General features: G+C 44.0%; 1 protein-coding gene across 1 annotated transcript in view; it reads right to left on the bottom strand.

Annotated features, from left to right (window-relative positions):
- The window catches only part of LOC126252581 (mite allergen Der f 3-like), a 95,674-nt gene extending 84,268 nt beyond the window's left edge, over window positions 1-11,406 (bottom strand). The window contains exons 1-2 of the mRNA XM_049953482.1: window positions 11,326-11,406; window positions 1,349-1,552 (exon numbers count right to left, since the gene is read on the bottom strand). Of these exons, the coding sequence (XP_049809439.1) occupies window positions 1,349-1,552; window positions 11,326-11,406 (285 nt within the window). The remainder of the gene's footprint in view (window positions 1-1,348; window positions 1,553-11,325) is intronic.
- Between the last annotated feature and the right edge of the window lie 3,355 nt (window positions 11,407-14,761).

The raw sequence follows: 14,761 nt of genomic DNA, 5'->3' as shown, positions 1-14,761 counted from the left end.
CCACTGAGAAGTTCGGTGTCTTTAGATCCATGTCAATAGGCATGGCCTACAGAGAAGAAATTCGAGACAGTTCTAGAAGAAACGTGGTGAGCAAGCCTTCTGCTGATGACCTAGGATTTATCTCTGAGCTTCATTTAACGTAGCTCTCCACATCCTGTCTCTCGCAAACTACAATCTGCGTGTTAGTGTGTTCGACGTAGTAAAAACGTCACTGCAGGAACGTTTCTTCTTGTTCAGTTATTTGATAAGAGAGGAAACCTACAGTATGAAGAACCAAAATTCAGAGGAAAGCAGTAACGAAATCAAGAATCGCAGATGGAAGCAATATCTATGATCTGGTGAAAAGAATCGATCGCATATCTAGCAATGAATATGGCTTAGGGGTAACAAAATAAAGACAAACGCGACGAAAAATAGGTGAAACTGGAATTACGAAGTGCTTAACTTCCTCCTGTCTATGAAATAAGAGTACACATCATGGGCGTAGGAAGGTTTCCTTCAGTAAAAAAAACTCTTATGGTATGAGTTACTTTTTTGTATCCCGCCTGGATAGTCGGCGCGTGGGTCTGATCCTGTGAACTGCTTCTGTAATATAGGCCGAGAGTGAAGGAAGCGAGTAGGAGCAGGAGAGTGAAGCACTTCGGTACTGCATGTAGCTTTAACACTTTTAATAGAGTCAAAAACACAAGTAAATATCAAATGCATACATAACTATGGCTAGGATGAGCACGTGGGTGTGAAGCCGTAGTCAATGTCTAATCCTGTGAAGTTAGGAAGACTGTTCTGTATAATCTCAAAGCTAACAAATACTCGTTGCTGTCCAAACTTTAACTGAAAGTAACTAATACAAAGTCTCAATAGCAAGCTAGCCCAATCGGTAGTCGAAGCGATGTTTCCAGGCCGTCTGCTCTTGATGAAATGGGGATAAATCAAGACGGCACTCGCAGAGCTCCACAGCGTCGGCCAGAGGGCGCTGTGGTCGGCGTAGCTAGTCTTCTCTCGTAGTGCCAACTTACGAGAGCGTGCACCTACGTTGTGGCATCGTAACTATCGACGCCACATTGCTGCTTTGTAAATGAGGAGGGAGCTAGCTTCTGTGAAGTTTGGAATGTGGGAGATGAGGTACTGGCGGAAGTAAAGCTATGAATGCGCGTCGTGAGTCCTGCGTGGGTAGCTCAGTTGGTAGAGCCCTTGCCCACGAAAGGCAAATGTCCCGAGTTCGAGCCTCGGTACGGCACACAGCTTTAAACTGCCAGGAAGTTTCATAAGCGCGCACACTTCACTGCAGAATAAAAATTTCATTCTGGCCTTTCTGAACATTCTACTCTTAGAGAACAAGCTCACCGACCATAGACTCCGAAATGCGCACCTCCATACCATCTCCAGACTCCGAAATGCGCACCTCCACACCATCTCCAGACTCCGAAATGCGCACCTCCACACCAACTCCAGACTCCGAAATGCGCACCTCCACGCCATCTCCAGACTCCGAAATGCGCACCTCCACACCATCTCCAGACTCCGAAATGCGCACCTCCACACCATCTCCAGACTCCGAAATGCGCACCTCCACACCATCTCCACCCCAGACGGGCCCACTCGTCTCCTGCACCCTTTTACGGCCGCCGCCCGACTCCTCGACTTCGCGAGCTGCTGACGGCTCTACGACATTTCTTTCACAGTCAGGTGTTTCGGCCAGTCAGGCTCCAGAGCTGCAGGTAGTCACAGCAATAGGTCATTTCCTGTTGTGAAGGGCTTTTGCCTGCAGACACTTTCAGGAGGTTGTTTCCTGAAGGGCACTAGGAAACCCTTGCCATCGTGTGGGAAACACTCGCCTTTAAATCGGTCAAGTCGGGCAAGGCCACCAACCTTTTAGCTGGATTAACGAAACGCAGCCCCTTCCTTTAGGCTTGAGAATAGTCGCAGTCCCACGACACTGGGAAACGGGAGCAGGGGTTCATAAGAGCAGCAGAACTAACCGGCGGGTGCGGTAAATAAATGATATGTTACAAGTCATAGTAAAAATAATGGGTAAAGACAGAAGATAATGAAAAATTCGTGCCAGAAAAAGGGATTAGATAGTGGGATATCTCCGGCGGCATCTGGAAAAGCTTGGCGCTGAAAAGAATGTTGTTGTTGTGGTCTTCAGTCCGAAGGCTGGTTTGATGCAGCCCCCCGTGCTACTCTATCCTTTGCCTCTTCGTCTCCGAACAACTACAGCAACTCACATCCTTCTGAATCTGCTTACTGTATTCATCTCTTCGTTCCCTCTAGGATTTTTATTACCCACTCTTCCCTCCACTACTAAATTGGTGAATCCTAGGTGTCTCAGAATGTGTCCCTTTTTCTAGTCAGTTTATCCCACAAATTTCTTTTCTCCATAGTTTTATTCAGTACTTCCTCATTAGTTATGTAATCTACCTATCTAATCTTCAACAGTCTTCTGTAGCACCACATTTCAAAAAATTTTATTTTCTTCTTGTCTAAACTTTTCTCGTCCATGTTTCACTTCCATACATTGCTACACTCCACAAAAATACTTTTAGAAAAGACTTCCGAACATTTAAATCTATATTCGGTGTTAACAAATTTCTTTTCTTCATAAACGCTTTTCTTGTCATTGTTAGTCTACATTTTATATCGTCTGTACTTTGACCATCATGAGTTATTTTGCTGCCCTAATAGCAAAATTCACCTACTACTTTAAGCGTACTGGAGGGGGAATATAGTAGAGGCAGACCAAGATTAGAAAGAACAAAGCAGATTCATGAACATTTTGGGTATAGCAGTTTTGTAGAGAAGGAAAGATCGGCTCAAGTGAGGGAAAGACAAAATATAGTATCTAACCAGACGAAATTCTGACTTCTCTATGGACTATCTGCCTGACAAAAAAAGTAAAGCATCCAGAAGACACGGTCAGATGTCAATGTAACTTCGTACACATACAGACCACAGCGGCATGTAAACAATGACACTTACAGTTCTCTTTGTCAGGTAACTCCGTAAGTCTGATAATAGCTGAAACGTTTGTCGGACAAAAGTTGAATGGGACAACATGGACCATAATACGGCGTTGGTTTTCTGTTGCTAGGTGCGGCCACGTGAGAGATATGAAGGTCTACTTTTTTATAAAATGTCATGCTGTAGCTTGGTACTTATTTTCTGATAGCGACTATTGAGACGAATCCATTTATGTGTAACAGTAAGGTCTTTGAATGTCAACGAAGGTCAAAAAGGTGGCGTGAACGTCCATTTACAGAAGGTGTTCGAAGTGATGACCGTTGGTATCAATGCAGTGCTGCAATCTTCTTATCATGGATTGAGTGGTACTCCTTATCGAAGCACATGCTCTAGCAATTCTCTCTCACATATTGTGCAAATAGTAGATATTCGCCGAATACGGCGTATCCACCTAACGTGTCATTAACGAGGCTATATTCACAAACCATGGAAATGTTAATTTCCATAACACGCATTATTGGGCAACTGAAAATCCATGTTGGCTGCGGCAAGTTTCACACCAAACACCGTGGTAGGTGAATGTGTGGTGTGGGATTCTGGAGGACAGAATTATAGGCCCCTATTTCATCGAAGGAAATCTTAATGGTAGGAAGTACACCACATTCCTGCAAGAAACATTAGATCTGTTATTGGAAGAAATACCTTTAGGAACAAGGAACAGAATGTGGTATCAACAACATCGGTGACAGGCACATTTTTCGCTGATGGCTAGAAATGAGTTGCAGAGACAACTCCCAAATCGTTGGATTGGACGCGGAGGAGATGTGTCGTGGCCGGATCGTTCGCAAGGCTTGACATCTCTGGATTTTTTTCTTGTGGGGACTCGTAAAAGACATTGTTTATAAAGACATTCCAACTACACCTGAAGATATGCGAAAGAGAATTGTCAGAGCATCTGCTTCGATAAGTGCTGATGTGATAAGGACTACCACTCAATCCATGATAAGAAGATTGCAGCACTGCATTGATACCAATGGTCATCACTTCGAACACCTTCTGTAAATGGACGTTCATGCCATTTATTTAACCGTCGTTGACCTTCAAAGACCTTACTCTTACACATCATTGGATTCCTCTCGACAGCCGCTATTAGAAAATAAGTACCAGACTATAGCATCCCATTAAAAAAAAAGTAGACCTTCATATCTCTGACGTGACTGCACCTAGCAACAAAAAACCAACGCCATGTTATGGTCCATGTTGTCCCATGCAACATTTGTCCCACAAACTTTTCAGCTACTATCAGACTTTCGGAGTTATTCTTGGTGTCAATAGCCGGCCGAAGTGGCCGTGCGGTTGAAGGCGCTGCAGTCTGGAACCGCAAGACCACTACGGTCGCATGTTCGAATCCTGCCTCGGGCATGGATGTTTGTGATGTCCTTAGGTTCGTTAGGTTTAACTAGTTCTAAGTTCTAGGGGACTAATGACCTCAGCAGTTGAGTCCCATAGTGCTCAGAGCCATTTGAACCATTTGAACCTTGGTGTCAATAGTTAGTGACTCTCGCTGTGTAAGGAGCGCGAACAGCGTCAGATAGTGAGTGATCACTGTGAAGGAAACGTAGATGCCGTGTACTCGAGTGTGGGTGCACCTGACGTAATTTGGGCCGGCTGGAGTGGCCGTGCGGTTCTAGGCGCTACAGTCTGGAGCCGAACGACCGCTACGGTCGCAGGTTCGAATCCTGCCTCGGGCGTGGATGTGTGTGATGTCCTTAGGTTAGTTAGGTTTAATTAGTTCTAAGTTCTAGGCGACTGATGACCTTAGAAGTTAAGTCGCATAGTGCTCAGAGCCATTTGAACCATTTTTGAATATAATTTGAAAGGGGCTGGCTGGCTGGTTGGCTGGTCAAATCGTACATTATCCGAGTCTGTGGGGCGTTCGAATGCGACGATGGCCCAATGCTGGGTTGCATGGGAACGTTAGGGTGGACATACTAGTCGTCAAGGTTCCGGTCGACCCTCTGACCACCATACGGCGCGATTGACGTACTGTGCACCAAGCACTTCTCAACCCCTTCGTGTATGTGCCTGTCACCCGACAACAAAACGTTCTGTGTCATCCTGCACCATTGGTTGGAGGCTAAAAGAAGACAAATTAGAGAATTACTGTCTCAAGGGTAGGCTGCCGTTAATGCCCCAACTAAAATAGCAGCGTCTGAAGTGGTGACTTGGCCAGGAAGCAATGACTGCTAATGAATCGCATCGTATCGTGTTCTGATCATTGTCAGAGAGTATTGCGGCGATCTGGGGAGAGTACCCATGCTTCGAGTGTTCTGAAGAGGCCCAGCAGTGTCACTCCCGGTGTCACGGTATGGGGAGCTATCGGGTATGAATTCAAATCACAGCTGGTAGCGATTGAGGGAACTCCACCGGTAAGACAGTATGTCACGGACATCCTGCATGGTGCCGTTTTTCAGTAGGATAATGCTTCTCTTTGTATATCTCAAAAACCAGGGCAAGGCCGACCACGTGTGGGATCGGAAAGAGAGAACCGTTATATGTCTGTAAGGGCACGATGGTAGCGCCTTAATGTTGTTGCTGTTGTTGTTGTGGTCTTCTGTCCTGAGACTGGTTTGATGCAGCTCTCCATGCTACTCTATCCTGTGCAGGCTTCTTCATCTCCCAGTACTTACTGCAACCTACTGCGCTTTAATACTGCACGGCAATTGGCATCCGACGTCGCAGTATCCACTGGATGTGTTTCATCGAGGCAAACGGTGTGCAGAAGGTTTCGGAAGAACGGCCTTTATTTTCGGAGACATGCTAAATGTATACGTACGACGTGTCTTCACAGAAGGGAACGTCTAGAGTGGAGCCGTCAACATGCCACCTGGACAGTCGAATAGTGGGCCGATGTTCTTTTCACAGATGAGCCCCGATTTGGTCAAGGGAGGGATTCTCGACGAATTCACATCTGGAGTAACGTAGAACACGATTTCGGGATCCAAACGTTGTGAAAGAGACTGATATAGAGAAGGATCACTAACAGAGAGAACAGGGATTATGTTGACAACTCGAACACCTCTTCATGAAATTGTATAGGGGTATCGGCAAGGTTTAACTGCTACCAGGTATCATGACGAGATCTTGGGACCTCCTATGCGGTTGTTGCGAGGTGCTGTGGGCCCATACTTCGTATTGACAGATCTCAAAGAACCAACACTTCAGAACAGCTCTGCAGGAAGAATGGGCGCTACTGCCTGAACATGAGATTGATGGCATCATTCACAGCAGGCCAGTACTGTTGATAGAGGTGCTCAAACCCCATATAAGCACATTAACCATCTGTCGAAATATGAGTGCAAATCCTTTAAGATGGAAAAAACAACAACATTTGTATCTACCGTTTTGCACGTTGCATTTGCTTGCGTTCTGTATTCTTTGCATTGTTTGTACTTTACTATCAACTGTTTATACTGTTTTGTGGCAAAATAAACGCAACGTTAGAAAATTTCCGTTTGTTGCTTTAGTTTTGTACATCTGTATATAACGTTTGAAAGCCCCTGCATCAAACTTTAGCACTGGCAGATCACGTCGGACGGAACAAAGTTTCTCAGCGTCGTTAGGCTTCCTTTAGTATTCCCCTATCCTTGAACGACGAGATTTCACGAAACTAACAGGGGCTACTAACCTGATGTGCTGCATTTGAATTCTACCTACTCCGATAATTTGATAGAAAGAGTTTCAACAAAAAACCTTAAGAATGATTGTCTCTAAGCTGAGAAATATATTTCAGAAGCGAATCAGCAACTGTAATAGGCACGGTCTACCCTGTTTCGCAAGGAGCATACGTATGACTGGAACATAGGCAACACGCACTGCATTCGCTCATAGCAGAGAGCCTGCGTCCTGCCGTCTCTCAGGAGCATATCCAATACAAAAGTATGCCTAGCGTTGTCAGGAAGCCTCAGTGAACGTTTTGTGTCTAACAAAAGTTGTTCTCCATGATATGATCTATACCCCTAGACGCTTGTGCAAAGATTTTTAATACACAAATATATACAAGGTGATTCAGCTACCCCTGCCTACGGGCTTTATGCAACATCCAATGGCTTCAAATACCTTGTTCTCTCACTGGCCGCTGTGGCCGAGCGGTACTAGGCGTTCAGTCCGGAACCGCGCGACTGCTACGGTCACAGGTTCGAATCCTGCCTCGGGTATGGATGTGTGTGATGTCCTTAGGTTAGTTAGGTTTAAGTAGTTATAAGTTCTAGGGGACTCATGACCTCAGATGTTGAGTCCCATAGTGCTCAGAGTCATTTGAACCATATTCTCTCACTCACTATTGCAACTTATAGTCCTACATAAAAAATAAAGAGAACATTTTTGTAGGAAATTTAATGGAGTTAAATTTTGTTCTGGGATATGTTTTCGGCAGAGGCCATGGTTTTCGAGTTATTCAAGAAAAACGTACGTAAGTGACCTTCAAACGTGTTTCTCTTGAATAACAAGAAAACTGTGGCCTCCAAAGGAAGCGTTTCCAAGTACAAAATTTAACTACATTAAATACCGTACAAAAAAGTGCTGTTCCTATTTTCTGTAGGACTAATAGTTTGCATGTAGTGAGAGAGAGAATATGAAAATCTCACGTATGGTTTTTGAAGACATTGCAGGTTCCATAAATCCCATAGGCACGGGCAGCTGAATCATCTTCTATGTCTTACGTAATAATTTTCTGCGGTAACTTATCACTTAGAAAAACAGTATTGATTCCACAAAAGGGAGCAGTAAGAATTATATGTGGTGTTCACCCACAGTGGTTTTCAAAGAATAACGCATTTTAACTGTACCATCACAATACATATTTTCGCTGGTGAAGGCTTAAATAAGCCATCGCAATTTGAGATGACTGGGGATGTAATACCCACAACAGTAGTGGAAAAATGACTTTTATTACACCGTATTAACGCTTTCAGTGGCCAAGAAAGGAGTTCAATAAGCAACAACAAAATACTTGATCATTTGCCCAATAATATAAAATGGCTGTCGGGTGGCAAAACATATTTTAAATATCCTAAAATCTTTTCTCTTACCCATTTCCTTCTATTCCATGGACGAATGGAATGTAATAACTAGAAGCTTGTAAAAAAAACTAGCTTTTAAGTGTAGATATATGAGTAGAGCTAACAAATAATACTAATTATGTGTATGTTCAAATGTGTGTGAAATCTTATGAGACTTAAATGCTAAGGTCATCAGTCCCTAAGCTTACACACTACTTAACCTAAATTATCCTAAAGACAAACACACACACCCATGCCCGAGGGAGGACTAGAACCTAGGCCGGGACAATTATGTGTAGATATCCTGTAAATTGACTCATTCCGTATCATTTCGATAAAGGAATCGTTTAAATGATCTATGGAAAGCATAAATAACTAACTATCTAAGCTTATTTCCTCTGTACGTTCGTTTCTCTTTGCGGGCATTATATTCTGCTGCAACATACACTGAGTGCATATCTGCAGTATCCTGTAACGAATAATGCTATATTTTCAACAGCCAGTCATGAACTGTGAAACAAGCTAAGTTCTACTGAAGGCACGTCACAGAGGGCTGTGTATTTTCTCGAAGGTAACGCCACCACTCTCCTCGCAGGTAACACTTTATATCGAAACTGAAGCAATTCATAAACGTCCACTTCATATAGCTCGTTTCTTCAAATTATGAGTTGCCAACTATGTTTTTATGTGTCGGAGTATGGAGTGATCTGACGGTAAAGTAATGATCTTAATCTGTGATTCTGCTTAAGAATAGGCAAAAATGGGACTTGAATGTATTAACTACTAATCCCTATAGCTTTTTTTATAATATCACTGATGCTGGTGTAGCACCCCCATCAGTGCAATGGCCACACTGTGGTTAGTTAAAGTTGGAGGAATTTCGCCCTGAAATCATGTTAAACAATTTCTTTATACTGACGCAACGGACCCACGCAGCACAGTACGGCCTTAAGAGAACGAAATCAAGTTGAGTAGAACCTCATATAATTCTTAATCTATTGCCTGATATACATGAAAGTGACCTGTGAGGCTTGAACTAAAAGATTTAATTTAAACCTCGGGATTTATTACAGTTACTTGTACATGGATGAAGTATAACTGCTTAACAAACAATGATCTTACAAGCAAGTGTTCCTTACGAAGTGCAGCTTTGACAAGTGATCAGCATAGTGGTGCCACTATGGGAACAAGCGAAATGCTCTTATCAGTTTGTGCTTGATCCAACATGCTGCAACAGAGATAATCGCTGGTGAGGGATAAGTATAACAGATAAATTTGTTAATACTCATTCGCAGAAATCCGTGATGCTCACGAAGTTAAAACTTCGTTAACCAGTTTGCAATGGACTGTAGAAGGGTGAGAAAAATTGACGCTAATTACAGTCATTGAAACAAACTAACAACACACGTGGCAAAAACTTCAGTAATTCGGAAAGAGTTCGATACAAAAAACTGTGAGTACTAACAAGCTCTGATTGCGACAGAACTAACGATACGCTAGCAAGCAGCTGCATTGTGTCTCGTGGTACAGCTCCACAGCGTGTCCCCATCGGCCAAAAGCATCTCCAACGCATCCAGCCTGTACCACATCCAGTCTTCAACTGCCTGTTCGTCGCTCTACATTCGTTAGAGGGCCCACTTTCTTGACGCATGTTCTGGCCAATCACAGCAGTTGCTTTTGGATGCAACACAACAGCCGAATCGGCTCGCGTCCAAAGCGCGCGTTATGGATTCCGTGTCCGCCCCAGGATTGGTACCTACGCCCTCCTCAGACACACGCTAAGCATTTAGAAAAACTTCCTCTCACTTGCACTTAGAATGTACTCCAGATGCTAGCAAATCGGATTCACTGTGACCAACCCTGAGGGTGAATGGGAGATTGATGAGACTAAGTGGTCTCCTTAAACCCAAATTCAGCAGCATCAAGATAGTCTCGGTAAGCATGATGATGTGTTTTTGCCATGAAAGAATTTGTGTACGAAGAGACTGCGAAAACATTAGTCTATGCTGCAGAGCATGTGGGCTGCCATACCGCAGATTCTTACATACAACACCAACATTCACATGCGATTTCTGAAAGAGAAACTGGCTGTGTAATGTTTCCCTGTAGACAGAAACAGACGACATTACTCCTATCTACAACAAAGCTGAGACTGATTTTTTTCACAGATTTTTATATTTAATTTCAATGCAATGTTGAAATAAGCCAAAAACAGAAAGACTTGATTTACCACGTAAGGCCGCGCATTGTCATGATAAAGTCGCCACCCAGTCTGCGAAAGTTTTGGTCGTTTCATTGCGATGTGCTACCACAGTTTAACCAATACTGACGTGTAGTGTCCTATTGTAACGGTAGTGTGAGGGGGAACTGCATGCTGGTAAATCATTCTATGACAGTCAAAAACTGTGATCACCATCACTTTCCCTGCAGATGAAACAAGTTTCGACTTTTGGTGTAGAAGAACATGACAATTTCCACAGTTTTCTGGCTCGTTCTTCTTGAGGATCATAATGCTGCAGCCATGACTCATCATATGTAATAACTGATCCAAAAAACGTATCCCCTCCATCAGCAAAGATATGCAGCCCTCGCGGCTTGGCTCCATTCGCCACAGGCACGTTACTCAACGGGCCCAAATACGGATCATATGGAGATGATCATGTATAATCGTAAATACACTGCCATATAAAATTCTCAATACTTCACTGCAGTTACGTAATATTATCCTCTGATCATCACGGTCAATCACAGCATCTGTTTGATGTTGACTTCAGTGACAGCAGACACGTAGGCCTTCTTTGACGTCATTGAACCGCGTAAACAGTGCACGAGGTAGTGCATCACTGTCCACTAGCTGCAGCTTTCCGTAAGTTTCAGTGGCCCTTTGGTTTAAATGAACACAGAATTTTATTGCGCTGTACCGCTCCTCTCACGTCACTTCCATTGTTTGGTGTGCGAAATGCAAAGAGCGTCTAGAAAAAGAGCATTACTACGAACCTACCGATACGAGAGTGCTGCCGCCTATGGACATTATACACAGAAACCCGTTCCTTTCGAATATTCGTGGCATAGATGGGGAACTATCACGGTAGCTACAGGAAAGAAGCGGTCTCAGCCTTTGTTGATCAGCCCTCGTGCTTTATGTGGTAACACTGAAATGCTGACAATCTGCATATCCAAGCACGCAGTACACTTGGTGCCAGCTTGACTGTTCATGGTGTTGCAGTTTTGATGGCCAGCAGTGTAGTTACAGAGGAGACCACCAGGTGGTGCTGGAGGAGCGCCGCCGCCGCCCTGTACCCACCTGGCTGGGGAACTCGTTCTCTGCGGCGTCCTGGCCGCCCACCACGAGTCCGTGCACCGGCACCGACGCGTCGCCCACCATCTCGCCGCCGCACCGTCGCCCTCCTCAGACGCGTGGGCAGCAGGCGTCACCTGCCGGCACAGCCGACGGCCGTTACGCTCTCACTCATCTGGCGACTCTGCCTCTGGCACAGCGACAACGATGGCATTCGTCAATACGTCAGCACCAGTCGCTACTCGTATCGTCAAATTAGACATACTGTGACTTTCCCTTGTCTAGAAGGAAGGACTGTGGTTGAATTTCACACAGATCACCACATACAAGAGTCGTCGGCGCATCAGAAAGGATTAGGGCCTGGTGCAAGGATCGTCTATCTGACTGAATAAAAAATATCCACCACGATCAAACAAAAACTACTCATTGGATTTACAATTAATTTTATCATCTCCGAGCTAGCAATGATGTGGGGATTTTCCCGTACGACAATTTCACGAATGTACCGAGAATGTCAGTTATCCGGTAAAACATCAAACCTCCGCTGCAGCCGGAAAAAGTTCCTACAAGAGCGGGACCAACGACGACTGAAGAGAATCGTTCCACGTGATAGAAGTGCAACCCTTCCAGAAATTCTGCAGATTTCAATGCTAGGCCTTCAAAAAGTGTCAGCGTGCGAACGATTCAACGAAACATCATCGATATGGTCTTTCGGAGTCGGAGGTCCACTCGTGTACCCTTGATGGGTGCACCACACAAAGCCTTACGCCTCGCCTGGGCCCGTCAACACCGACATTGGACTGTTGATTACTGGAAACATGTTGCGTGGCCTGATAAGTCTCGTTCCAAATTGTACTGAGCGGATGACGTGTAGGAGTATGCAGATAACCTTATGAATCTATGAACCCTGCATGTCAACAGGGGACTGTTCAAGGTGTAATGGTGTGGGGCATGTTCAGTTGGAGTGATACGGGACTCCAGATACGTCTAGATACGACTCTGACAGGTGGCACGTACGTAAGCATTCTGTCTGATCACCTGCATCCATTTATGTCTATTGTACATTCCGTCGTACTTGGGCAAATCAAGCAGGACAATGCAACACCCCACACGTCCAAAATTGCTACAGAGTGGCTCCAAGAACACTCAACTGAGTTGAAACACTTCTGCTGGCCACCAAACTCCCTAGACATGAACATTATTGAGCATATCTGGGATACCTTGCGACGCGCTGTTCAGAAGAGATATCCACCCTCCCGTACTCTTACGGATTTATGGATAGAGCTACAGGATTCATGGTGTCAGTTCCCTCCAGCACTACTTCAGACGTTAGTCGAGTCCACACTACGTCCTGTTGCGGCAATACTGCGTGCTCGCGGGGGCCCTACACGATATTAGGCAGGTGTACCAAACCATCATACTTTCACAGCAGTGGACAGGCTTTTCAGGGAATATAGCATCCTTGGTGCGCCACGATTAGATCCGCCTCAGCTGGATGGAGTGGGTGTTGAGAACGTCCTGTAAATTGTAGATTTTTTTTTCAAGTCATCAGTTTTCTGACTAGTCTGACGCGACCCTACACAACTTACTCTCCTGTGTCAATCTCTTCATCTCAGAGTAGCACTTGCAACATACATCGACAATTATTTGCAAGATGTATTACAAACTCTGATTTCCTGCATAGTTTTTACCCTGTTTCAGCTCCCTCTAGAACCATGGAAGTTATTCCCTGATGTCTTAATGGATGTCCTTTTATCCTGCCTCTTCTTCTTGTTAATGACTTCCATGTATTCCTTTCCTCGTCAATTTTCCGTAGGATCTCCTTATTCCTTACCTCATTAGTTCAGTTAATTTTCAACATTAACTGTAGCACCACATCTTAAATGATTCGATTCTCTTTTTTTCGGCTTTCCCACAGTCCACTTTTCATTCCATACAATGCCATGCTCCAGGCGGACATTCTCACAAAATTTCTTCCTCAAATAAAGGTCTATGTTTGATACTAATGCTTTTCCCAGTGCTGCTTTTTATATCCTCCTTCCTCCTCTACTCATAGGTTATTTTGCTGTCGAGGTAGCAGAATTCCTTAACTTCGTATATTTCGAGATCACCAACCCTGATGATACGATATCACAGTTCTCATTGCCGCTACGTCTTATTACTTTTGTCTTTCTTCGATTTACTGTCAATCTGTTTCTGTGCTCGTTACACTGTTCATTCAATTAAGCAGATCATGTAATTCTTCTTCACTTTCACTGAGGACAACAAAGTCATCAGAGAATCTTGTCATTGATATTCTTTCACCTCGAATTTTAATTCCATTCTTGAACCTTTCTTTTAATTCCGTCATTGCTTCTTCACTGTACAGACTGAACAGAAACAGCAAAAGAGTACAGCTCTGTCTTACACACATTTTAATCCGAGCACATTGTTCTTTATTCTTCCACTCTTACTGTTCCCTCTTGGCTTTTATACTCGTTGTATATTACCCGTCTTTCCCTGTAGGCTACCTCCATTTTTCTCAGGAATCCGAACATCTTGCACCATTTGACATCGGTGAACGTTTTTTTCCAGGTCGACGAATCCTATGGACGTCTCTTGATTTTTCTTTAGTCTTGCTTCCACTACATCCACAACGTCAGTATTGCCTCTCTGGTGCCTTTAACTTTCCTAAAGCCAAACCGACGGTCATCTAACACATCTTCAATTTTCTTTTCCGTTCATCTCTAAGTTATTCCTGACAACAACTTGGATGCATGAGCTGTCAGACTATATCGACCATTTTTGGAACACTCGCTACATGAACCAATTTACAGTTTATGCACGATGGTGTCCCTCCTCATTTCAGTTGGGAGGCAAGAGACTATCTCATTGTTGCGTATCTCGGTTAGTGAATCGGTCGTGCAGGATCAGTTGTTCCGCCCACCAGATCTCAGGATCTTAACCTCCTGCATTTCTACCTTTGGGGCCACCTGAAGGAGCTCGTATATAGTGTTGCGACTGAGGATGTAGAACAACTACAGCAGCGAACTGAAAATGGCTGTGCGGCTGTGCGTGTGTGTGTGTTTTCTCCACATTTCCTCTTAAACCATTAGATCGATGTCAGACAAACTTGGGATGCATATCACTCATTATCTGGAAAGAAACTCGGTGGGGGTAAGAATAATCTACCTCTGAAAGGGATAGGGGTGGATGTCAAACAGAAGCGTAAGTAATCGCTCCTAAATATACAGGCTACTTATTCATCCAGAATTTGAGAATTAGAGCACTTAGTGACTTGCAACAGACTTTTCACATAATTTAAATCATTTACTAAACTTTATTTCACTGACATCCCCAGCAAAAAGATGAAAGGAAAAAAATTAACGCTTCACTACATTTTCGCTTCTCATGCTGGGAAAGTGTCACATCAGGCATCACGTTTCAATTTATTTCTTCTTTA

The sequence above is a fragment of the Schistocerca nitens genome, chromosome 4 (assembly GCF_023898315.1).
Source record: "Schistocerca nitens isolate TAMUIC-IGC-003100 chromosome 4, iqSchNite1.1, whole genome shotgun sequence".
Taxonomy (NCBI): Eukaryota; Metazoa; Arthropoda; class Insecta; order Orthoptera; family Acrididae; genus Schistocerca; species Schistocerca nitens.
This window is presented reverse-complemented; position numbering and strand designations above follow the sequence as displayed.